This window comes from Pteronotus mesoamericanus, unplaced genomic scaffold (assembly GCF_021234165.1).
Source record: "Pteronotus mesoamericanus isolate MK-2021 breed Mesoamerican mustached bat unplaced genomic scaffold, CSHL_Meso_final contig_657, whole genome shotgun sequence".
NCBI classification, from domain to species: Eukaryota; Metazoa; Chordata; class Mammalia; order Chiroptera; family Mormoopidae; genus Pteronotus; species Pteronotus mesoamericanus.
Window position 1 is genome coordinate 6,424,172 of NW_026555229.1, and position 25,926 is coordinate 6,450,097.

At 35.5% G+C, this 25,926-nt stretch overlaps 1 protein-coding gene across 4 annotated transcripts in view; it reads right to left on the reverse strand.

Moving 5' to 3' along the window:
• The window catches only part of NT5C2 (5'-nucleotidase, cytosolic II), a 105,967-nt gene that overhangs the window by 21,772 nt on the left and 58,269 nt on the right, over nt 1-25,926 (reverse strand). For all 4 annotated transcript variants that reach the window (XM_054581448.1, XM_054581445.1, XM_054581446.1 and 1 more), the window contains one exon: nt 20,441-20,514. In XM_054581448.1, coding sequence (XP_054437423.1) covers nt 20,441-20,514 — 74 coding nt within the window. The remainder of the gene's footprint in view (nt 1-20,440; nt 20,515-25,926) is intronic.

The following is a 25,926-nucleotide window of genomic DNA, read 5'->3' on the forward strand; positions in this document are numbered from 1 at the left end:
CCATCAACTAACTACTAAGAAAAACAAAATCCAACCTAATCACCCAAGAATAGTTATTTGCTTTTATGCTATAAATGTGATCAACATCAACACTCTCTAGTTATTTAGGCTATATAATGTTGGTTCTCTTAAGACTGTAACTAGAAAATTTTAATTAAGGAAATTTAAAATAAAACCTTTCCAATTCTCATATAAATAGATACTAGAGGACTTTCTCTACTTTTCAAAATTATTTAAACACCCTAACACAATAACAGACAAAATAAAAAATTTTATAACTAACCCAAGATAACAAATGATCTAAAAAAGGATGTTGAGCCCTGGCCAGGTGGCCCAGTTGGTTGAAGCTTCATCCTGTGCACCAAAAAAACTGCAGGTTCAATGCCTGGGGCATGTACAGGAGGCAACTAATTGACCTTTCTCTCTCACATTGCTGTTTCTCTCTCTTTCTCAAATCATTAAATGCATCCTCAGATGAGGATTTAAAAAATGTTGAAAATTTCTAAAAAACTATCTCAATTTTAATTTACATAAAATACAAAAGCTAGCTACCATACAATATTTTTAGTATTATAAAAATTTTAAAAATAACTCCCAAATGGCTAGATATGTAAGTAAACAAGTAGAGTTTGAAAGACTGTCAATTAGAATTTACTACAAGCAAAATTAAATGGTAATTAAGATTTGTTTAAAAATCACTAAGAATATCAGAAGAATGTATATTTTAAAATAAAATGGAAAAGACTGCCTAACTCAAATTATTCTCAAGAACCTGCACACTTACTAGGAACTTGTATACAGATTATCTTTTTCTATTTAAAATAAGAAAACTGAAAATTAGTGAAATAACTTTAAAAATGCTCTTGAACCAAAGGAGCTTATTGTAATAATAAAATTAATATAGTTAATATGTAATATTTTTCCTGTAAAATAAGAACAGCTTATCACATTCAAAAGACTAAAGTTAGCAAAATGTAACAAATATTTGGATGCCTACTCTGTACCTGGTACAGTTGGTCCTCCATATCCATGGATTTTGTACCTCCAGATTCAAAAGACCACAGATAAAAAAGTCGGGGGGGAGGGGGCGGCGGAGATTCCAGTCCAGAAAGTCCCAAAAAGCAAAACTTGAATTTGCCACAAAGACAGCACTACACTGAATACACAGAATGAAGTGATGTGTAGGCATACCCTGATGTAGCCTATATGCAAATATAGGTTATATGCAAACACTAGGCCATTTTATATAAAGGACTTGAGCATCCTTGGATTTTGGTATCCAAGGATGAAGTTCTTGGAACCGATCCCCTGCAGATACCAAGGGACAACTGTACTAGATGCTGAGAACAAAAACCAAAGTAACTCATGGTCCTTGGCCTGAAGGAGCTCATACTGCACTACAGAGATATATAATTAGATATTTATAATAAACTTTAGAAGATCAGTAACATAATGTGACTAAGGAAATATAGAGGGATAGAAAAAGGGGTCAATTACCCCAGCTTAGGGAGTTTTCTTGAAACAATGTATGATTTATTCAGGCGCATACAGACACTTCTGTAACCAGTATCTGAAGGTATTATAAAGTTTACCAAACTTTCTGAGATTCAGATTCAGAAAATATGTTCCAAACACCTATATCAGGGTCAGAGAGAAGTAACTACCCAGCTGTAGCTGACTTCCCTGTGGGAATGAGAGCCGTATGTTGTCAATTGTGTGATGGCAGTCAGCCTAGATTTTGACTTGTAATCTCCCAATTTTTAACTACTGACTCAATTTTAAAAACTAACAAACCCTATTTTAGCCAAACTATGGTTTGTGGTCTGAGTTCATACCTCTAGTATATACTTTAGATCAAATATTTCCATGTTTAAGTTCTCCCAGCTAATTGAAATGTTTTGACTGTCCTCTTCAAGGAGTCTTAAAGAAGTGAAATAATGGTACAATTCATTTAGGTACATAATGAATTGGAAATCCAGGTGAAAATAAATCCATCCTTCAATAACCACTAATGTTATTCTATTCATCTCCAGGGAAAATGGAGGCAGTGGATAACAAAAAGGAAATAAAGAAACCTTTATGCAATCACTTAATTTGGTTCCCTACCACAATGCCCTAACAGCTGTAATTATCTGAATTTGATTCCTTCGTGTGACTGTCAAACCAAATAAATGTTCCCAAACATTGAACAAATAGCAGTTACCTTATAGTCTGCCAAGGAACAGTTATTAGAGTTCCATCACCCAGCAGGTTTTATACATAAGGTTTAACTAAAATCTTTGCTACACAGCTTGATTTCATTACCATTTGTCCTTTTCTCGATGGCCATCATCCCCTTGATAAAGCAAACATTCAGGGAACATGTAAGCACAAAAAAGATAATCAAAGGTAGCTATTACATTAGGACTATTTTGAAAACAAGTTTATCTCTTGAAAACAGCCCATGGTATTTTAAAAATCATTCATTTAGTAATTTTACTGATAGAACAAATTAGCGTGTTACATGCCAATGAATCTGCTCCAACTCCTGGCAACTCTATGAACAAGTGATGTCTACAATGCCCAAAACTCAACAGCCCTGCTCAGCTCTGTAGACTCCTGCCTATGGTTTCTTTTATGGAGTCAATCTATCTCATGTTTGGTCTTCCTCTTCCTGCTGCCTTCTATTTTTCCCAGCATTATTGTCTTTTCCAAAGAACTCTGCCTTCTCATAATACGCACAAAGTAGGACAGTTTCAGCTTTGTCAATTTTTGCCTCCAGCAACCCACTTGTCCATCTTTCTGGCAGCCCAGGTTAGCCATAGAGCTCTTCTCCAACAACATATTTCAAATGAATCACTTTTTTCCTCACACTAACTTCTGCCTCCATACGTTATACAGGAATACCTCAGAGGTACTGCGGATTTGGTTTGGTTTCAGATCACTGCAATAAAGCAAGCATCACGATAAAGAGAATCATAATCTTTTTATTGTGAAAGGTCTTGTCTTTAATTTGTAAAAATGTCAACTGATCTGTGGAGCACAATAAAGTAAAGCACAATAAAACAAGGTATGTCTATAACGGAATAGGATCCTAGCTTTGGTCTGTAATGACATCTTTGCTCTTGATGCACTTTCCTTATCTTCCATTGATGCCCTTCTAAGCCTCAGTTTTCTCTTGATTTCCTTGCTACAGTCTCCATTTGAATTGATGACTGAACCAAGGTAAGCAAAATCTTTAACAATTTAAATGTTTTCATTTTCCATGTTAAAGCTGTGTATTTCTTCTGTAATCATGATTTTTCCATGACATTCATAAAAAGTATCTTACACTTGGATGCTTTTATGACTGGCAATGAAAAGTAGAGATCATAAACACAGGTAATTCTTTCACTCACCATGAAATGGAGGAGACAGAGTTGGGTTTTATTAAGTAATCTTTTAAATTTCCTAATGTTCTAGGAAGAAACCACATATTATTGCAATTCAGAGACATAAATTTAGAATTAGTGAAAACTGTTAACTGCAATACAGAAATGGCACAAGAGGAATCAAAGCTTGGGAACTAAGTATAGACTTAACATATATAAAATGGGGCTGCCTTAAAGTTATATATGAAATATATATCCAAAAATAATAGTCTTGAGGGTATTTATCTTAATTAATACAAAGAACTTTTATCTCCAATATAACACATTGGAATATCATTCATTTATAAATTCTTACCTAACATAGAGAGACTACCTCAAAAGCATGCTTGGCTGCAGAAATAGTACCTCACTCTCCTGAGGGGAGTAGTGTAAGAAATACTTGTGTTAAGAAAAAACAGTAAGAATAGCCAAAATAAAGACTATCTCAAATGGAAATGAAAAGACTAAGAGACCTTTGAATTTAAATGCCTTTAAAAAAAATTACTTTGTTGGCATTTTGTCAGCTTTCTCCATCTGATTTTTAATTTTATTTTATTAATATTTTAAAAATCATACACAAAAGTAGACAGAGTATTAAATGAGCTGCTTTAAACCCATCACCCAAGCTTTAACAATTATCATTATTTTGGATTCTTGTTTCATCTATCCTCCCTAATTTATCCTCCCCCAATTTAATAACGTTTATCACATCAAGATATTTTTAAACTATCATCTTTCAGAAAATATTTAAATAGCGCAAGTGTACACAAGTATCACATACATGCACATAAAGAATTTTATGTATCAAGTAGTTCAAGTGACACTTTGTTGCTTAAATAGCCTTCCCATTTAGAGGCCAATGCAATACTAGAACAGTCTTTTATAAGCAAGAAGTTATAATAAAAGACTTCCAAATTAAGGATTGCTCAGAAATATTTTAAATATACTCAGGCTGTCAATTTTATAGTCTTGATGAGAAAATCAATTCTACCAAAGGCACTGATCTTTTGGAACGACAGTACTGGCTTAGTGTTATCATGTATGAATACTTGCAGGAAATCAAAATAACACATAAGGTGGGAGCCAAAGAAAATATAACAGTGCAAACATGAGAGAAAATTTCTAAACTGGGGGTGAGGGGAGAATGCCATGAAAAATAGCCTACTTTTTAAAAAATAGCCTAGTTCAGTTAAGGAAACATTAATAAAGATTTCTTTTTTTACCTTAGGATCACTACATTTATTCCAAAATAAATTATCTTTCTAAAAGACACACTACCTCAAAAATATGAGAAACGAAAAAAATTGTGAAATAAAAAAAATAAAACTATGTTATACAAGCTATAACATAAAATAATGCCTTTTATTTTCCCTTCCCCTCCCCAAGTAATGCCTTTTAAAAACAAACATAACTGAACTTATCCAAATGAGCCTTCTCCAATTCAAAATAAATACTTCCTGAGGCAATATATACTTATTCCAATAATGGAATGATTACTCAAAACATATTCGAGATTCTTCTTTCAAAATTACTTTCAGAGTAAATGTGCAAATCATATACTTGATAAAGATTAATATCCAGAATATTGATAGGGCTCCTACAACACAACAAACCAAAAAACCCAATTGAAAAATGAACAAAGGACCCTGGCTGGTGTGGGTCAGTCGGTTGAACTTTGTTACATAACCGAAAGGTTGTGGGTTCGATCTCTGGTCAGGGCACATACCTAGATTGCAGATCCGATCCCTGGTCCTAGTGCATGTAGTCCTGGTCCACATGCGGACGGGGGGCAACCAACTGATGCTTCTTTCTCGCATCGATGTTTCTCTCTCTCCCTTCCTCCCTCTTTAAGCAATGAAAAAATATCCTCAGGTGAGGATTTAAAAAAAAAAAAGAACCAAGGACTTAAACAGACCTTTGTCCAAATTATATATACAAATAGCTAGTAAGCACATGAAAGATGCTCAACATCAATTTATTAAACATTAGGGAAATGTAAATCAAAAGCACAATGATATACCACCCCATACTCATTAGGATGTCTACTATCAAAACAACAAAAAACTGAAAATAAGCATTGTCAAGATGTGGAGAAGTAGGAACCCTTATGTATTTGCTAGTAGGAATATAAAATGGTGAAGTCACTTTGGAAAACAGTTAGACAGTTCCTCAAAAAGCTAAATACCATATGATCCAGCAATTGCATTCCTGGGTATATACCCAGAAGAGCTGAAAGCTGGGACTCAGACACTTGTGTACCAATGTCATAGCAGCAGTATTCACAATAGCCAAAGAAGGAAGTAGCCCAAGTGTCCACTGATAGCAGATGGAAAACAAAATGTGGTATGTACATACAGTAAAATATTATTCAGCCTTAAAAAGGAATGAAATTCTGATGCCTCTCACATGGACAGAACCTGAAAACAGTATGTTAGGAGATATAAGCCAGGCACAAAAGGACAACTGTTATATGATTCCAACTAATTAAATATGTAAAATAAGCAAATTCAGAGACAGAAAGTAAATTAGAGGTTACTAGAGGCTGAGAAGAAGCGGGATGGGAAGTTATTGCTTAATGGGTACAGAGTTTCTGTTTGGATAATGAAAAGTTCTATAATGGATAATGGTGAGGGTTGCATAAGACTGTGGATGTACTTCATGTCATTCAATTATACACTTAAAATAGTTCAAATAATAAATTTTATGTGCTCTTTTTATCGTAATTTTTTAAAAAGATGAAAAGGGATGTTCTATCTTGTTTGAGATGTCTTCAATGATAGGACATCAACACTGTATAATATTCCTTACTTTAGACTGTTTTTCCTCACCCCTTTATATGACTCCAATGCCAGTAAGTTTGATGAGGATATATAATAGCTGACATTTCGAAACATGATCTGAGTGCCCTGGCCTATTGCCCAAGAAAATTACACCATGAAAAAAATGTTCATTTATATGTCCAATGAGTGCATCAATTCCAGTAACAATAGAACAAAATTGGAGTAATCTATAATAGTTTCAAGACCCCCAGTGGATGCCTGAAACCATGGACAATACTAAACCCTCTAAGTACTACTTTTTTTTCCCTATACATACCCATGATAAACTTAATATATAAAATAGGCACTTTAAAAGATTTATAGCAATAATAAAACAGAACAATTATTATATAATATACTGTAATAAAAGTTATGTACATATGGGCTTGCTCTAAATATCTTATTGTATTGTACTCATTCTTCTTGTGATGATGTGAGATAAAATTAGCCATTTATTAGATGTAGTAGGTTTTTGGTGGAGTCTTTAGGGTTTTCCAAGTACAATATTATGTCATCTGTGAATAATGACAGTTTTACCTCCTCCTTTTCAATTTGGGTGCCTTTTTTTCCCGCTTCTTGTCTGATCACTGTGGCTAGTGTATTGAACAACAGAGATGAGAGCGGACATCCCTGTCTTTTTCCTGATCTTAAGGAAAATGCTTTTAATTTTTGCCCACTGAGTAAATGTTAGCTGTAGGTTTGTCATATATGGCCTTTATGATGTTGATGTATGATCCCTGTATTCGAACTTGCTGAGAGTTTTTATCATAAATTGGTGAATTTTATCAAATGCTTTTTCTGCATCCGTTGATATGATCGTGTGATTTTTATCCTTCATTTTGTTTATGTGACGTATCACATTTATTGATTTGCAAATACTGTACCAACCTTGCATCTCTGGAAAAAATCCCACTTGATCATGGTGTATGATCTTTTTAAAATATTGCTGAATCCAGTTTGCTAATATTTTGTTGAGGATTTTATCATCTATATCCATCAGAGATATTGGCCTAATTTTCTTTCTTTGTAGTGTTTATATCTGGTTTTGGAATTAGGATGCTGGCCTCATAAAAAGAACCTAGAGATCTTCCCTTCTTTTGAATTTTTCTGGAATAGTTTGACAAGGATACATATTGTTTCTTCTTTGAATGTTTGGTAAAATTCACTTGTGAAGCCATCTGGTCCATGTTGTTTTTTTTTAAAAGGGAGTTTTCTTTCTTTCTTTCTTTCTTTCTTTTTTTAAATTACTGCTTCAATGTCATTAGTTGTAATTGGTCTATTCAGGTTTTCTGATTCTTCCAGATTCAGTTTTAGCAGACTGTATGTTTCTAGGAATTTGTCCATTTTGCTCAGGCTGTCCAATTTGTTGGCATATAGTTGTTTATAGTATTTTCTTACAATCCTTTGTATTTCTGTGATGTCTGTCGTTACCTCACTTCTTTCATTCGTGATTTCATTTATTTGGGTCCTCTCTTTTTTTCTTGATGGATCTGGTTAAAGGTTCATCAATACTGTTTATCTTTTCAAAGAACCAGCTCTTCATTTCATTTGTCTTTAGTTTGTTTTTTTTTTGTTTGTTTTTTTTTTTAGTTTCTATGTTGTTTATTTCCACTCTGATCTTTACTGTGTCCTTACTTCTACTTGCTCTGGGCTTTGTTGTTCTTTTTCTAGTTCTCTTAGGTACAAGGTTAGATTGTTTATTTGAGAAGTTTCTTGCTTCTTGTGGTAGGCCTACATGTAATGTTATATACTTCTCTCTCAAGATTACTTTCACTGTGTTCCACAGATTTTGAGTTGTCATGTATTCATTTTCACTTGTTTCCAGGTAATTTTTAATTTCTTCCTGATCTCATTGCTAATCCATTTGTTGCTTAATAACACGCTATTTTGCCTCCATGTGTTTGAATGTTTTTTAGTTTGTTATAGTTGATTTCCAGTGTCATACCATTGTGGTCAGAGAAGATGCTGGATATTTCAATCTTGTGAATTTGTTAAGACTTATTTTGTATCCTAACATGTGGTCTATCTTTAATATTCCATGTGGACTTATGAAGAATCTATATTGTGCTTATCAATGAAATCAATCTGATTCAGTATGTCATTTAAGGTCACTGATGCTTTTTGTCTGGAACACCTACCCACTGATGACAGCAGGGTGTTAAAATCCCCTACTATGACTGTATTGCTGTCAATCTCTTCTTTAACATCCACCAAGATTTTCTTTAAATGCTTAGGTTCTCCTATGTTGGGTGCATATATGTTTACAAGGATTACTATATCCTCTTGTTGGATGGATCCAGTTAGAATTAAGTAGCGACCTTCTTTGTCTCTTCTTATGGCTTTTGTTTTGAAGTCTATTTTGTGAGATATAACTATTGCTACCCAAGATGTTTTTTGTTTCCATTTGCACAGAATATTTTTTTTCCATCCCTTCACCTTCAGTCTGTGTGTAACTTTTGTTCTGAAGTAGGTCTTTTGTAGACAGGATATGTAAGGGTGATGTTTTCTTATCCATTCACCTACCCTGTCTTTTGATTGGAGCATTTAATCCATTTACATTTAAGGTTATTGCTGATAGGTACTTATTTGCCATTTCACTCTTTACATTATGTTCTTCTCTCTTTATTTCTTCTTCTTAAAGTAGGCCCTTGAACATTTCTTACAATACTGATTTGGTGGTAATGAATTCCCTTAGCCTCCCCACACTCCCCCCCCCCTTTTTTTTTTTTGTCTAGGAAGCTCTTTATTTCACCTTCAATTTTAAAGGATAGCCTTGCTGAATAGAGTAGTCTTGGCTGCAGGCCCTGGCTTTTCATCACTGTGAATATTTCATGCCAATCCCCTCTGGACTAAAATGTTCCTGTTGAGAAATCAGCTGACAGCCTATGGGAACTCCCTTATAGGGAACTGTCTCTCTCATTGCCTTTACGCTTCTCTGTCTTTAATCTTTGCCATTTTAATTATGATGTATCTTGGGGAGGGACTCTCCATGTTTCCTGAATTTGTGTGACCATTTCCTTCACCAGGTTAGATTAGTTTTCAGTAATTTTTTCTTCAAACAGGTTCTCTATCCCTTGCTCACTCTCTTCTCCCTCTGGTATCCCTATGATGCTGATATTGTTCCACTTGATGTTGTTCCAGAGGGCCGCAGACTTGCCTCATTTTGTAAAATTCTCTTTACCTTTTGATATTCTGTTTGGGTGCTTACTGTTATCTTGTTCTACTAAATTGCTGACTGGATCCTCTGCTTCATCTAACTTGCTGTTGATTCCTTACTATCTCTTTAAGTTCTCAATGAGATCATCCATTCTTCCCCTAAAATCCTTGAGCATCCTTATAACCACTGTTTGAAAGACTGCATCTGGTATTTTGGTTGCTTCCACTTAATCTCTCTTTCTGGGTATTTCTCTTGTTCTTTCATTTTAGGCATATTTCTATCCATTTTGTCTCTGTGTATTAGGTAGATCTGTTATGACTCCAAAACCTGTTGTGATGGCTTTATGATGAATGTGTCTCGTTGGGATCAGTGTACAATCTTCCCTATCACCTGAGTTCCATGCTCCAGGAATAGTTCCTGTAGGTTATGGGCACCTCCGTGTTGTAGTTGAGTCTTGATTACTCTTGGCCCTTCCATGGGTGGAGTTAACCCTTCAGACTGGCTGACTATAAGGGTAAACCTTGATCACCACATATGAGCTGCTGTGTAGGCATTGTTCCCTCAGGCGAATTGTTACCAGCAGGATCTGCTGCCTGCCACAATCCCACTTCGGGTGTGCCGCTTGTGTGGCTAGTTGGGTCACACTCTGGTATGGTCTGAAGTCCACCACTGGCTGTGCTGGTTCAGAGTTCACCTGGGCAACGTTCAAGCACAGGTCAGTGTAAGATGGTCTGACACTGGGCTACTTGTACCAGCCTTGGACTACCTGTCTATAGCTACTACGCTGTTTCCTGTTTGTGGTTGCATTTACTTGGCCTGGGTGTGTGTGGGGGGACCCAATCTGCGTATCAGAGCTGGGAGTAGATCTGTAAAAGGAACAGGGCTCCCTGAAATCTGCCTCCACATTTCACCTGAGGTTGCCTAGTTTTCCCCCAGAGCCTTCCAAAAAAAGACTAGAATGGGCCCAGGCTGGGCACAAACCACAGCCCCTTTTACACAGGCTGTGAACTCACTAGGGCACGGCAACCACAGTCAAGAGAATAGGGCTAGTGGGCCCCGTACTTGGTGATCACACAGTCAAGCACTCGATGAGGGGAAAGTGGCCCCTACTTCAGAGCCAAAGCACTCAGTCTCTGCAAAAGTCTCCAATTCTAGTTTCCCCTGAAGGGGCTTGCTGCAGGTTCAGGATGTGTGCAGCCAGCTGTCCCTTCTGTCCCAGGCTCTCAAGGACAGATCAAAAGAGTCTCCCACTGGGGGTGATGCCAGTCCAGCCCCAAGAAGTGGGCCAAGTACTTCATCCCAGTTCCAGACAATAGCTTCTGAGGGTATTACCCTCTGAATGCCCCCACTCTGAGCCTCTCTCTCATCCCGCTCAGGAACTGAGACAAGTGGGGCGGGGTATCCAGGACTTGCAGGGCTGATCCAAAAAGTCTCCCATTGAGTGTGGTCCCCACAGCCTGCAGGATGTAAGTGGGCACTTCTTCCCCTTCTCGAGCATGGGATGAGTTCACTGTGGAGATAGAAGTGATCTTCCCCCCACCTCGATGTAAGCACACACCCCAACTCCCTACCCATCTGGTTCCTAGGCAAAAGCCTCCCCTGGAGACACTGTCGAAAGTCCCAGCTCTGCATGGCACTCTGGTCACCTGCTCGACCGCTCAGCAGGACAGGGCTGGCCAAGTGATTCAACAGGTGTGGGAAGGGTGCCAGCTGTGTGCTGAAGGTGGATGACATTGGCCCTCTTTCCAAAGCCGTACAGTTTAGTCACTCTCTAGGTCTCCACCAAGAGCCTTCTCAGAAAAAGAGGGCCCCAACGGTCATTGCTGGCTGCAGCCAGCAAACCCCTCTGCAGGACCCGAGTATATTAGAGTGGTCTCACCAGGAAGTCAGAGACTGGGCAGTGTACTTCCCAGGCTGGTTCCGGAAAAACAGGAGGGCTTGTCCCTGAGAAGATGGTGTCTGGGTATCCCAAGCATACTGATTCCCCATTCATTTTCATAGATGCTATGCGGGCTCCTCTTCCCATCTCTGTTGTTCTGGGGTTAGGATCCCTGTATGGGGCTGAGACCTCATGCTCCAGGGGGAAGGGAGTTTTGTAGCCACCATATTCCTCTGGTCACTGCCACACCTGGGTCTCTGCCCTTCTTATCAGTCTCTGTGTGCCTTCTTCTGTAAATACTTGGTTATATTATTTCAGTTCAGCTAGACTTCAGTTGATTATTCAAGGTGATTGCTCTATAAATTTAGCTGTGATTCCGGTTTGGGGCCAGAATGTTAGGGTAGCTTCCATGTATTCTGTAGCCACCTTGGAATCTACCAAAGTTTTTTTAATTGAAAACAACTCCCCACAATTTTAGAATTCTAACAACACTTAAAGTAGAGTAATTACACAGTACTCTTGAGTTTTCATCCCTTTCAGATTATTTCTAAAAATTAAGCAAAAGAAAAATTGTGTGAAACCATATTTAAGAATTATATTCAAATTCAAGAGAAAGATGCATTTTACCCTAGGGAAGATTCCCTTTTTGGAAAAAGAAAAAGATTATTTTTAAATGAGCTTTTTTTCTTTTATTGATTACTCATCTTTTATTAATTGATAATTCCAGTTCTTCTGGTAAGTGGGAGTGGCATGAGAAATTGAAACCAACCTATGCTTAAATTCTAACTACAAGTCTAAAGTCCATTGCTAGCTATATACAAGTCATTTTACTTCTTGACTTGGTGGCCTTATTTATAACATGGAGCAAGTAATCCATACCTTAATGGGCTATAGTGACGATTAAAAGGTACACTGTATATAAAGTACTGAAACATTTCTTAGTACATAATAGTACATGCTTAGTAAGTGTTTGTTCTCTTCCTCCTGAAATGGTAACAGAAATAAATAAGTAATTGCTTATCCACATGGCTCAGGACCTAAATGTGTTGGAGCTGGCAAAGGTTGGAATGTACCTCTTCTTAGATCGTTGAGCCCAAGAGGAAAAAAAAACAGTATGTAGACATCTCAAGTGAAAAAAGAAAAATCAAGATGATTTCCTAAAGGATAAAAATAATAGTGCACTTTCATAATCCTAAACCAATAGTAACTCTGTATTTGTGAAGAGCATTAAGTAAATATCAACGAACGTCCTCCCCCCACCCCCGCCCCCTAGAACTGTTGCCCTACTCTTGCTTGGGGTAAACACTTCTGAAAATTTAAAAATTCTACATCGCCATAGAACTTACTGCATTACTGCATTACTGCATGTTTAAGTCTTTCATGGAAACACAAAGGTCAACTACTTCTTTACACTGAAAAGAGTTCTTGAGTGTTTCAAAAAAAACAAAAAACAATTCCCCATGCACTTATTAGAAGGATATCAGTGATACCTTTATCATAAAGGAAAAATTTTTCATTTAAATAATGACCTTTTCTTAGAAATCTATTCCTTCAGAATGATCCTGCTAAGAACTAACCCTTCGCTGGAAACACTGCTTAATTTCTATGGAAACATAATCATATGCCAAATACCTTCCCATTAAAAAGCTACTCAGATAATAACTTTTAACTTTCTATTGATTCATGAAAGTTTGCAGTACTTAAAAACAAATGATTATTCACTCCACTGCCATCTTTCTAGCTAGCATTCCAGGTTTTTCTACAATAAACAGGAGTGTGAATGAGTTTAATATTGCTATTATTCTCCTTATTCCTTAGATTTTTCCTTACAGTTCAAGTTCAGTATATTAATACTTTGATATCACCAGTCAGAGCAAGACAACTTTCACTGCATTATCATTTTATATACACTATTTCATTTAAACCTTATAGCAGTACTTTATGACCCCCCTTTTTGGATTAAATAAAGAAACTAAGACTGAGATGCTGGTGGGCCAAGAGCCAGCATATCCTCATACTGGGAGGAAAGGGCCCAACATTCCTCACTGTTCTCATTTGCCTGCCTATCTCTGTAAACCATGTATGTTAAACGTTAACTATCCTGCACCCGCCAATGTAAAGTAAGTATCTATTTTATTTTTTTATCAAATCCTAGATATCTCCCGCTTTACTTTTTCCCCACCTCCTTAATATGACACCAATGGATTTCATGAACCTCCCTTACCTCTTCCTCCTTTGATTCTAATGTTTAAAATAATCTGCAAAACTGCCATTTCCTGGAGCATTTTCTCAAACCTCTGAGATTTTGCTTCTGGGTCTGGCCCTCAACCCTGGCTCAAATAAACTTTTTTAACCTTTCTTTACGTTTGGAATTTCTTTTGTTGACACTAATAAACATGTGCAAAGAATGTTGCGAAGTAATCTGGGGTAAGAGAGGAATTATAAATAGGCCTTTTTTAAAAAAGCACTTAAAAAATACTTTTAAAATACTTTTAATTATAAAAAGTACTTCTATAAAACACAGTGCACCGGTTGGTCAGGGGCAAAGCTCCTATACAATACTCAGTATTACCTAGATTCTGGACATTGACTTTCATAAATAAACTCAGCTATATTTAGTAGACAAACTAGTTAAGGCATAATCAATGCACCTGATCTCATTAGAAAAATAAAGTGTTAATCTACAGTATTACAGAGATAAGGAGCTAAATACCAGTACTGGCATTACTCCTCTAGGCAGATTTCAGGATTAAAAGTGATTTAGGTTCAGGAAAAATTAATTATGTTAATAGACAAGGTTTTTAAATATTATTTAAAAATGTCAATCTTACATAGAAATCTGCTAAATAAACTATGCGTAGCTCACTTTAATTACAAAGATAGCTGATGATAAAGGTATTGTTTCTGAAAAACTGTTTAAAGTACTCAGTGGCATTCAGATGAGATGAAATAATGAGGTTCCTATCAGAATGGATTTTGTTACTTAACACTGTAACTAAAAATCATAAAAATTAAAAAAAGAAAACAAGTAAGGCCATCAATTTCTTTTACCAAACTAAAACAAAGAATTCCCCTTCCCAACTTCATTCTACCAGAGGTCTATATAGTTTACTTTTGAAAAATTACAACTCCAGTATTATTAAATATACAGCTTAAAATTCTTAAGAGTCCATGTATGTATGCTGGCCTCACCTTCTTATTTATTAGTGACAAATCAAAGCTTTAAATGATTACTCGCCACTAATTCTATCAACCCCAATATTTGACATAGAGAGCAATATTCTCAAAAATATTGAGATCATCCAAAGCAAATTTTCTTACATATTGATATGAACTATTTTAAAAAATGAGTAATGAAAACCAAATCAAATCATAACACACACATGCGCGCACGCGCCTGTCCACCCCCCAGGAGGTGTTCTTTGGCCATTTTCTAGAATACCAAAAACAGAACTGTTTCCTTATGAAAACAGCTTACATCTCCAAAGTTAGATCCCACCCCCCACACCTTCCTTTAAAGTCATATAATTTCTCACATGTGAAAACAAGGAAAGAAAACTTTGAGAAGCCCTATGTAGGTGTTTTCTCAAAACAAAGTTAGGCAGTTTTCAGTATTATAAGGTAAGCCCTTAAGCCCATAACCACCCTCCCTCAATAAATGTTCAATTCAAAACATGACTGCCATTTGAGATGTGATGTCCTAACCACACACGAGATGCATCAGTACTAGGTTCACTGTCAATTTCACTACAGTGTCACTCTGAAAACTATATCTATCTATGGCAACTCTGTATCACTTAAAATTCTGTATGCCAGAATAGCCAATTCATTTCATTTCAGATAAATTAACATGTATTGGTTATTTCTTCTCCTAATAAAAGAAATCCTATGCTTATGGGATGTCTTCTCTGTGTTAGGAATAACAGTATACAAGGAAGGTAGCTATTTATTGTTAACAGCCACTACTTATAAAGCATATAATATATAGCGAGCTAATATTGAAAAAAAATTAAGAAATCATTTCTTCTCTGAATCCCCAAATTCTAAAGTAAAAATATACAAGGGGAAAAAAAATATGAAAGGAGTGGATTGTGCCACATTTCATCCTGCTCAGAAAACTGGCATTTTCTTTTCTTTAAAAAAAAAAATCCTCATCATGGACATATTAATTGATTTTAGAGAGAAAGGAGGGGAGGGAGGGAGATAAACATCAAAGTGAGAGTGAAACATCATCAATCATTTGCTTCTCACATGCACCCCAACTGGGGATGAAACCCGCAGTGTAGGTATGTACCCTGACTGGGAATCAAACCGACAACCTTTCGGTGTACGGGACAACGCTCCAACCAACTTAGCCACCCAGCCAGGGTGAAAATTGGTGTTTTCCATAAACACTTGAAACAAGAAAGACAGTAGGTTAACAACATTAGAAATAATATTAATGGTGCTAACAGAACACAGAAGCAAACCAATCATAAACTTAAAAATTGTAATAAAACAAAAATGGTTACTGCCTAGGTCCTAATAGAAAATATAAACCAAATAAAAGATAATTGGGCTAGGAGTATTTGGATACTACTTTATTATATTCATTTTATAAGTAACTCCTTTTTTGTAATCAATAATTATCATGAAAACAGGTTGTAACTTCACACTTACTTTAAATTTATATCTCCCTCATTCTCATGCATTTGCTGAAATAAAAGGTTCTTTGGTAGGGGGAATTAATAAAATTGATAAATTTCTAGCTAGACTAATAAAGGAAATTTTTTTTAAAGACACAAAGTATCCTATCAGGAATGAGAAAGAGAACATTACTACAGATCTTATAATAAAAGATTGTTATGATCAACTTTATGCCAATAAATTTAAAATTTAGATGAAATGAATATAAATTGTCAAAACAGATACAAGAAAAAGAAGAAACTCTGGCTAGCCATAGATCTGTGTTTAAAAGTTGAATGTATAAATTTAACACCTTCCCACATAAATAACTCATGGCTTAGGTGGCTTCACTAGTTAATTCTATCAAATATGTAATTCACCCTTTAACAGACTCAAAAAGATCATCAACAGAGGGAGAAAAGCATTTGATGAAATTAAGCACTTACTCATGTTAAAAATAAACTACTAAAAAACTAAGATTAAAAGGGAACTGCCTCAATCTGATAAAAAGCATCCACAAAAACCCTACAACAGCATACTTAATAGTGGAAAAGCTGAACATTCCCTCTTTAGGATCAAGAACATGGCAAAAAAGTCATTCTCAACAACTGTCTTCATTCAACATGGTACTAAGATTTAATCAGTACAGTATGCCAAAAATTTGTTTTAATAAACTAAGATATAAAGATATATAGATTGGAAAGGAAAAAGTAAATAATTTGCAGATGACCAGGATAAATAAAGAACTACAATTCAACAATAAAAATAAAAACAACCCAAATAAAAAATGGACACTTGAACAGGCACTTCACAAAAGAAATATAATTGCTAATAAGCATATGGAGATTACAATGCCACTAGTCATCAGGGAAATACGAAGTAAAAATCACAATGAGGTAACACTGTACATTCACGAGAATGGGTAAATTCAAAATTCTGATAATATCAAGTGTTAGTGAAGAGTGGAGCAACTAGAATTTTCATGCTTGCTGATTAAGAATTTAAAATGTTACTACTTTGAAAAATCATTTGTCAAGTTTCCTATAAGGTAAACATATAATTTAGCAATTTTTTTTTTTAAAAAAGATTTTATTTTTAATGTGCAAGAGAAACATCAATTGCCTCTCGCATGCCCCCAACTGGGGACCTAGCCTGCAACCCAGGGATGTATGTGCCCTGACTGGGAATGGAACTGGTCAACTGGCAACCTTTCAGTTTGCAGGCCAGCATTCAACCCACTGAGCCACACCAGCCAGGGCTATAACCTAGCAATTTCACTCCTCTGGGTTTACCCAGAAGAAGAAAAATAAACATCCACAAAAAGACCCATATACCAACAGCTCAATTTGTAATAGCCCCAAACTGGAAACAACCTAAATGTCCATCAACAGATAAACGAATTGTGGTATACTCAAACAATTTGGCTCCCTGGCCAAAAAACAAAAAACAAAAAGGAAAATTTAAAGAGAAAGAGGGCAATTTCATAATATTGACAGGTTAATATTACTAGTAATATGACCTATCAAAATTACGCACCCTGGTATGGCTCTTTAGAAGGGCACATAATTTCTGTGGTATTCTTCCCAACCATGCACAACAAACACTTCAGTCTATTTCTTAATTTTTATAATTGTACTATGATCAAACAAGATATTACCATTAGGGTAAAGGCAAACTCTATTATTTTTACAACTCTTCGGTAGACCTAAAAATTATTTCAAAATAAAAAGTTTTAAAATGTTAGAGGTTAAAAAAAAAACAAAACAAAACCCTACTTCTGACAGACACAACAAGAAGAATGAATCACTAAAACATTGTGCTAGACAAAAGAAGCCAGAAATAAGAGTATATAGTATATGATTCCATTAATATGAAATTCTGGAAAAAGCAAAATTAATTTATAGTAACAAAAGCCCTGGGGCAAAGGGGACAGGAGAGAGAACTGACCTCAAAGAGGCAATGAGGGCACTTTTTTGAGTGATGGGAACATACCTTGATTGTGGTGGTGACAACAGAGGTACATACATTTTGTCAAACTCATTATTTATATGTTCAAAATTCATGTGTTTCACTGCATGTAACTTATTCCTCAAAAATGTTTATTAAAATTTTATAAATAATTCATATTTAAAAGTATATCATTGAAAAATTAGTGTATACTGGGTAAAGTACCATGACTGATTCTTAAACTGATATAATAAAATTTATGCACCCAAACCATTCATTCAATAAATATTTACTGGGCACCTACTATATGCCAGGCTTTAGGTAGCACATAGACTATAAATGTGAAAAAGAAAGGCTTTGTCCTTATATGCAAGTAAACAAGCTGCATATGACATAAATTGCACTGAGGAATAATGTACCCAAGATTGTACAGAGAAGACTATGTCTCAGAGAATGCTTCAGAGAGGAAACAGACCCTTGCAAAGAATTTACCCTGTGAGTCCATTACATTTATTCCAGGGATATGAATCCCAATTACTCCAAAGTGCTAAAAAACAAACAAGCAAACAACCACCACCACCATCACCACTTATTTTAGTCTTGTCTTCGTGGCATGTTTTTATGATGTAAAGTCCTTAGCAGCATTTCAAAGATATAATTTGTTTTTTAAATAGCCAAGTTATTCACAGACAAATTCAATGAATAACAGTCTAGAAAACAGGTGAGTGTATAGTCAATATATTTGTCTTTTATGTGCTGGATGAAGTAGAAGCAATACCAAAGGAAGAGTAACAATGTTTTTTACCCAACATGGACTTGCTGGAATAATACATAGTCTCCCTCAAGATGACTATTTCAAACTGCTTTGTCCTGGTTTGTTTATTTGTTTGGTGGGGCGGGGTGAGCTTATTACTTTGGAATTATACCTCACTATAAATTGTCACTATTCAAATGATAATTTAAACTTATTATATATACATGTGCTTAGGTTTGAATCTTATTCCAACTATATCACAGTTAAGTCCTTGAACAAAGGCCTTAATGTCTTTATTAAGTGTCTTCTGTAAAATGGAGATGATAATAGTATCTTCCTCATAGGGTTTTTATAAGTATTAAATATCCAATGAAATAATCCATGCATTAAATGAAATAATCTGTGTAAAACACTTATAACAGAGTGTGGCTTATAATATGCACTTGATAATGTTAATAATCACTCCTATATATAAGTAAAGCCTATTACAGTCTACTAAGAGTAATCATTAAAATATGAAGTGGGGTACAAAAAACAAAAAAAAAAGCAAATGAAAACAAATCATGAGCTATTTTTCAAGTTTAGAGACTATGATTCAGTGACTTTTTCATTAAATAAGAGAATTCTTTTTTTTTCATTATTCTGTGAGAATATATATAGTTATCTTAATGCTCATTAATAAAATGTGTTGGGCACATTACAGGTTTTCAATAAATACTTATTGAACTATTTCAATAAGAATATCTTAATAACCAAAGTGGGGAAAGTCTGTCACTTTTTGACCCCATTAACCTTCTGGTTACAGGACAACATTCCAACCAACTGAACTATACCAGCCAGGGCTCAGTGTATATTTTTAATACATAACTTGTTTGGCAAATATTATGGCCACATCTGTGACAACTACCTATAAACTGTAAATATTTTGTACATTAATATTATTTATATTTGTACCCTAAATTGAACAACAAATTGAGGTTTCAGACAGAAGTCAGTTTTCTAACTTTGTTATATAAGAGTTATTACCTTAAGTACATTTATATAATGTAAAGGTTTTTGTATACCTAAAGACAATGTTTTAAGAGAAAATTTCTGATTCTTTTCTGAGTGTCACAGCTGTACACACATGCATGCACATATTTATGTACATGAGCTCAACTCGGTCCGTCATCCCTACTACTTCTTAAATTAAGTAACATTTTCATTAGTATTTGTACCAGACTGCAAGTATTTTAACAAAAACTTTGTAAGTTCTGAAAATATGTTTCAACTATTGACTAATACATTGATGATCTCAAATATATCTCAGACATAGAAAGGAAAAAACAGCACAGTGCTAGTGTTTAAGGTCTATCTGAAACAGAACAAAGCTAATAGCTCTAGTTTTTAAAAAGTCTTTATATAGTATGTGTGCAATCATTTCAATGAAAACTGAGCACATTTTCCATTTGTCTTAAAGATAACATTAAAATTAACTGATGAAAGTTTACCTTGTGGTAGAGTGAGAGATACAAAATTCCATCCTTGAAGAACTTAAAAGCTAAAAGTGCCCAAATATACACAAATATACAATTTCACCATATCGTTTCTTACCAGGTTCTCTACAATTCAGTAATTTAGCACCTGTTCTACCTATCTGTACAAACTAAATGTCAGAGATATCTGATAATTTCAATACTCTCAACTCTTAACAGAAACAGCTTGATAATAATACCCTCTGGCAGCTAATATACAATTAAATCAACAAGTATTTACTGAATTGCCTACTGCAGACCCACTATAATATAATATATCCAAAGCAATCTTAAGCAATCAAAAAGTGCTACTCACCAGCCAGTGTATAATCCATATCGAAACCAAAACACTTTATTTTCTCCATGGCTAAACTTCGGTTCACAAACACCCTGAAGAAAGGAGTAAAAAATATCTCAATTAACACTGAAAGAAAAAAAAAATTATTAAGTTTAATAGAATTATTTGGCTGTCTTTCTATAGATTCTCATTGAAATACTAATATGAAAAGTCATAATAAAATTATTCAAGTCTTTTGCATACCTTCAGTAAAATCAGGTATTATATGAAAATATGTGGATTTTCTTGTGTTTTGGTATTAACAATGCCATGTAGTCAAAACTTCAGAGAATTAGCTCTCTTTTTCTAAATATAATCCCATTAAATAAGTTTATTTCTGAGATTTTATAGTTCATTCACTCATCCATATGTAATTTATTTAATAAACAAAGGTTCATATAAACCTACCAGGTGCCACATACTAAAGACAAAAATATAGATTCATTCCACAAATATTAATATTTATTGAGCCATGGTTGGCGTGGCTCAGAGGACTGAGCCAGCACCTGGGGACCAAAAGGTCGCCAATTTGATTCCCAGTCACATTCCTGGGTTGCAGACCAAGTCACCAGTTGGGGGTGTGCAAGAGGCAACCACAACCAATTGATGTTTCTCTAGCATGTCAATGTTTCTCTCCCTCTCTTTCTTTCTCCTTTCCCCTCTCTCTAAAAATAAATAAAATAGTTTTAAAAAATACTTATTGAGTGCCTACTAAATGTCAGGAACTATGCTATGGCAGTGAGTACCTGCCCTCATGGCACTTAAACTGTTTTAACTTCGAATCTCTACCCTTGAGAAACTCCGCCTAGCAAGAGAGGGACTTAAAGCAAATAATTATAGCAATTCAGTAAATGCTACAAAATATTATGGAGGCGAGAGCACCAGTTCTTTAAAGACCAGAAGAGATGTCTGAGCTTAATCTTAAACAATGACTAGAAGTTTTTCAGTAAAACAAAGCAACAAAGGCAATCCAGGCAGAATAGCCAAGCAAGGGCAAGATCTAGAGTGAACTGTATATTTATTGTGGCTGAAACTGAGGAGTTTCCTTTGGTTTTGTTTTTGCAAAAGAAGGTTTTCTAGACGAAGAGGGGTGGAGGAAAGGGGCAATAAAAACTACGTACAGGACTTCTAGCCAAGATACAGATGTAAGTAAACACAATTCACCTCCGCGCACAACTTCAGAGAAAATTACAACTAGACTACAAAACAAATTTCATCCAGATTCATCAGAAAATTGAGCTGTATAGAAATCTGACAATTAAGGATTTAAAGAAGCCACATTCACCCGGATGGGTAGGAGGGGCAGAGATGCTAAGAGACGCAGAGAGGCAGCGGAACAGGTGGTCCCACATTCCTGTGTGGTGGATAAAAGTCGGGAGGGATACCTTGGGAGCGAGTGATCCCAGCCCCAGACCAGACCACACAGCCCAGGGTTCCAGCACCAGGAAGATAAGTTCCCATAACTTCTGGCAGCAAAAACCTGCGGGGGTAGGGGCAATGGAAGAAACTGCAGGATTCTCAAGAGACCTCTCTTAAAGGGCCCACAAAGGACTTAGGACTCACACAGACCCACCCCCCACCCAGAGACTGAGCACGAGGGCAACAGCTGGAAGGGCACAAGTGGCATATGGGGTAAAGGGAGGAGACTGAAATGACAAGCAAGGGGGTTAAGTGCCAGGGAGACAGCTTCCTCTCTGGCAATCTCCAGAGGCCAGGCAGCGGCACTGTCCCCACTCTGAGCCCTCCCCCACAAAAAGGCACAAAGCTATGAAACCAGTTGCCCTGCTCTGGCAACTACCTAAGACTCTGCCCCCACACAATTTACAGGTGCCTTTCCTACAATAGGCCACACTATAAAGACAAGGGAGTCCAAGCAGCTCTTCTCATACACAGAAACAAACAGGGAGGCTGCCCAATTGAGGAGACAAAGAAATATGGCCTAAATGAAAGAATAGAACAAAACTTCAGGAAAAGAACTAAACGACATGACTAATAGCAACCTATCAGATGCAGAGTTCAAAACACTGGTTATCAAGATACTAAAAGAAATTATTGGGAACTGCAGCAGCATAAAAGAGACCAAGGCAGAAACAAAGATTGCATTAAGTGAAATAAAGAAAAATCCACAGGGGACCAACAGTGGAGGAGATGAAGCCCAGATTCAAATCAATGATTTGGAACATAATGAACAAAAAAGCAGTTAATTAGAACAGTAAGAAGAAAAAGAATTCAAGAAAAAGAATAGAATAAGGAGCCTCTGGTATATCTCCAAATGTACCAACATCAAAATCATAGGGGTGTCAGAAGGAGAAGAGGAAGAGCAAGAAATTGAAAACTTATTTGAAAAAATAATTAAAGAAAATGTATCTAATTTGATGAAGGAAATACACACACGACCAGGTAGCACACAAAGTCCCAAACAAGTTGGACCCAAAGAGGGCCACACCAAGACACATTATAATTAAAATGCCAAAGGTTAAAAAGAGAATCTTTAAAGCAATAAGAGAAAAGCAGAGAGTTTCATACAAAGGAGTTCCCATAGCACTGTAAACTGATTTCTCAAAAGATACTTTACAGGCTAGAAGGGGCTGGCAAGAAGTATTCAAAGTCATGAAAAACAAGGACCTACAACCTAGATTACTCTATCCAGCAAAGCAAGTGAAGGACAGATAAAGTGCTTCCCAGACAAGGTAAAACTAAAGAAGTTCATCATCACCAAGCCACTATTATATGAAATGTTAAAGGGACATATTTAAGAAAAAGAAGATCCAAACTATGAACATTAAAATGGCAACAAACTCACAAGCATCAACAACTGAATCTAAAAAACAAACTAAGCAAACAAGCAGAACAGGAACAGAATCATAGATATGGAGATCATTTGGAGGGTCATCAGCTGGAAGTGGGACGGGAGAGTATGGGGGGAAAGGTACAGGAATTAGGTACAAAATAGACAGGGGGATATTAAGAAATGTATAGGAAATGGAGTAGCCAAAGAACTTATATGCATGATCCATGGGTATGAAGTAAGGGAAGGGATTGCTGGAGGGAATGGGGGTACTGGGTGGAGGGGGGAGCAAAAGAAAAATCGGGACAACTGTAATAGCATAATCAGTAAAATATACATTTTTTAAAAACCTATGAGGCTAAAAAGGTTAACAGGTGTCAAAATCATGAAGATTTTTCATACTATCAGAGAATGGACATTATCCTGCAGGCAAGAACAAATTATCAGAATCTGAAGAAATGAAATAATGATTCAAATTTCATAAAGGTCCCTATGACGACAGAGAAAACTATAAATATAATAGTACTGTATATCATCATCATGATAGTGTTAGAGGTAAATTTCAATCATTTCTGAAAATAAGTATACCCTTTCCACTGAACCCTAGCTTTGTAGCCAAAATCACTGAATGATTTATGCTTACTAACAAATCTTTTTTTTTTTTGCTTTATTCCTTAAGTGACTGTGAGAAATGAGAATGCTTTAAATCACCTAGGAAACCTGTTAAAATAAAGATGTCTGGGCTGGTCTCCCCCATTAATGTCTAGGTCAATGGTGTCCAAAGAAGAGTTAACTATACCAGGGGATGCAGAAGACTCTACTGGGGTACAAAAAGTAAGTATTAGATCTTCTACTTATATTTATTGCATCATTTTAAAATGTCTAATTTGCATATGTTTTCTACTACAAATAAAGATGGTAGTATAAATTTTAAGTAAATACGTACAGGAATGAATGTTACCCATTTTAACTGATGAAATACTCGAGAGTTTAGAAACTGCTGATCTAGGTATTGACTTTATTTTTAACTTGTCACCAACACATATATTACTATTTTAAATTTTAATAGAAAATATTTCCTCTCATTTTAAAATGTATGCACCAATTTTAAATGCAGACAATCAAACATTAACTTAAAAGTACTTGAATGAAGAACTTAAAACCAGTTGGCCCTTGAATTCAGAACTTTTCTGAAAAATATAAAAATCATTACTTATTTCACAGTTTACTATGCACACTAGATTAGCTCTATAAAACTCTTAATTCCTGAGAGAGATGTTATATAAAATATTTATATTTTCTTTCCCCCAAAAAACCTAGTCTTCTGGAAAATCAATATTTACTTTGTCTTAGGTTAAAGGTGGAGGAAAGGAAAAAAAGAAAGTAACACAGTGATTTTTACCTTTTCATCTCATGGTATCCATAAAATAATTACTAAAATTTGGCAGCACATCAGTAAATATATTTTTTTGCCAATCTGACAAAAAAAAAAGTTATAATTCTGACTGAATCACACCAGACAGCTATTGTGTTGGCTGTGGCCATTTTTTAATTTGACAATCTCAGGGAAAAGAGGTAAGTGCTCCTGACTAAATAGTCAGGTATTGCAGGTTTTAAAAATACTTGTGGCCCATGGCTTGAAAATTGCTAGAGTAACAGATAGTTGAAAAATACAGGAAACTAGAAAATACATGACACCCACCCAAACCTTTCTTAAGCATACCACTACTCTAAATATATGTCTACTTTATTATCATTTCTCCCAGTTACATAAATCTTTTTGCAGTCACAATAGGGGTAAAAGAAACAAAGTAATGTTTCTAACTCTGGAAACAATGTTACCACTGAAGCCTAGGCTTTTCAAATACACTTTCAATTCAGGCTAGAGGGCCAACTGGATCAAATCCTTGCTCAGAGCCCAAACAGCTGACGTGCCTAAAATATTCTGTGGGAATTCAGGCAGGAATGACTGGGAAGATTTTTCTTCCTTGTGATACAATCTGGGACAGATATGTAGGACCACATAATAAAATAAACAGCTTTGTTTCTGGTAGAAGAATGCTGTGAGCTGGTTTCTGGAATGGTGAAAATCATGGAAAAGAGATTTGGCTAATATCAATCAGTGCTGAAGGTAGAAAGAAACTACCTGTATATCAGTAACAAAAATCTGTTGTTTTTTATAAAAACAATCACTCCTAAATATCTAAAAATCATACTCTTTCCTCTTGACTAGTCACTTTATTCAATCAATGCATTTGTTAAATGCCTGCAAAGCAGGTAACATTTTGGGACAAATATTCTACAAGCTGTCCTTCACGGAGTAGTTAAAGCAAGGAAAGACTTTCTCAATACCTAAATTAGGAAATAAGACATTTTCCTATGATGATCTCTTACCTAATATCCTTTATCTTTTCATTTTCATTCAAATAAGAACCCCTACCCACAAAAGCAATTTCTGAACTTAAAACAGAAACAATCATTCCTATCTCCCCTTCTAATTCATTTCTATTATGAAACCAAAAGAAAAAACCTCACCTATATTCTCATCTCTCCTGTTCTTTCCCTAATTTATGCCTCAAAACATGGGAGGAAGGTGCAATAGGGAATTCAATCTAATTCATGTGCAAATATCTGAAGTGCACAAGAAAAGCTGTAATGACAAAATGAAACAACTATA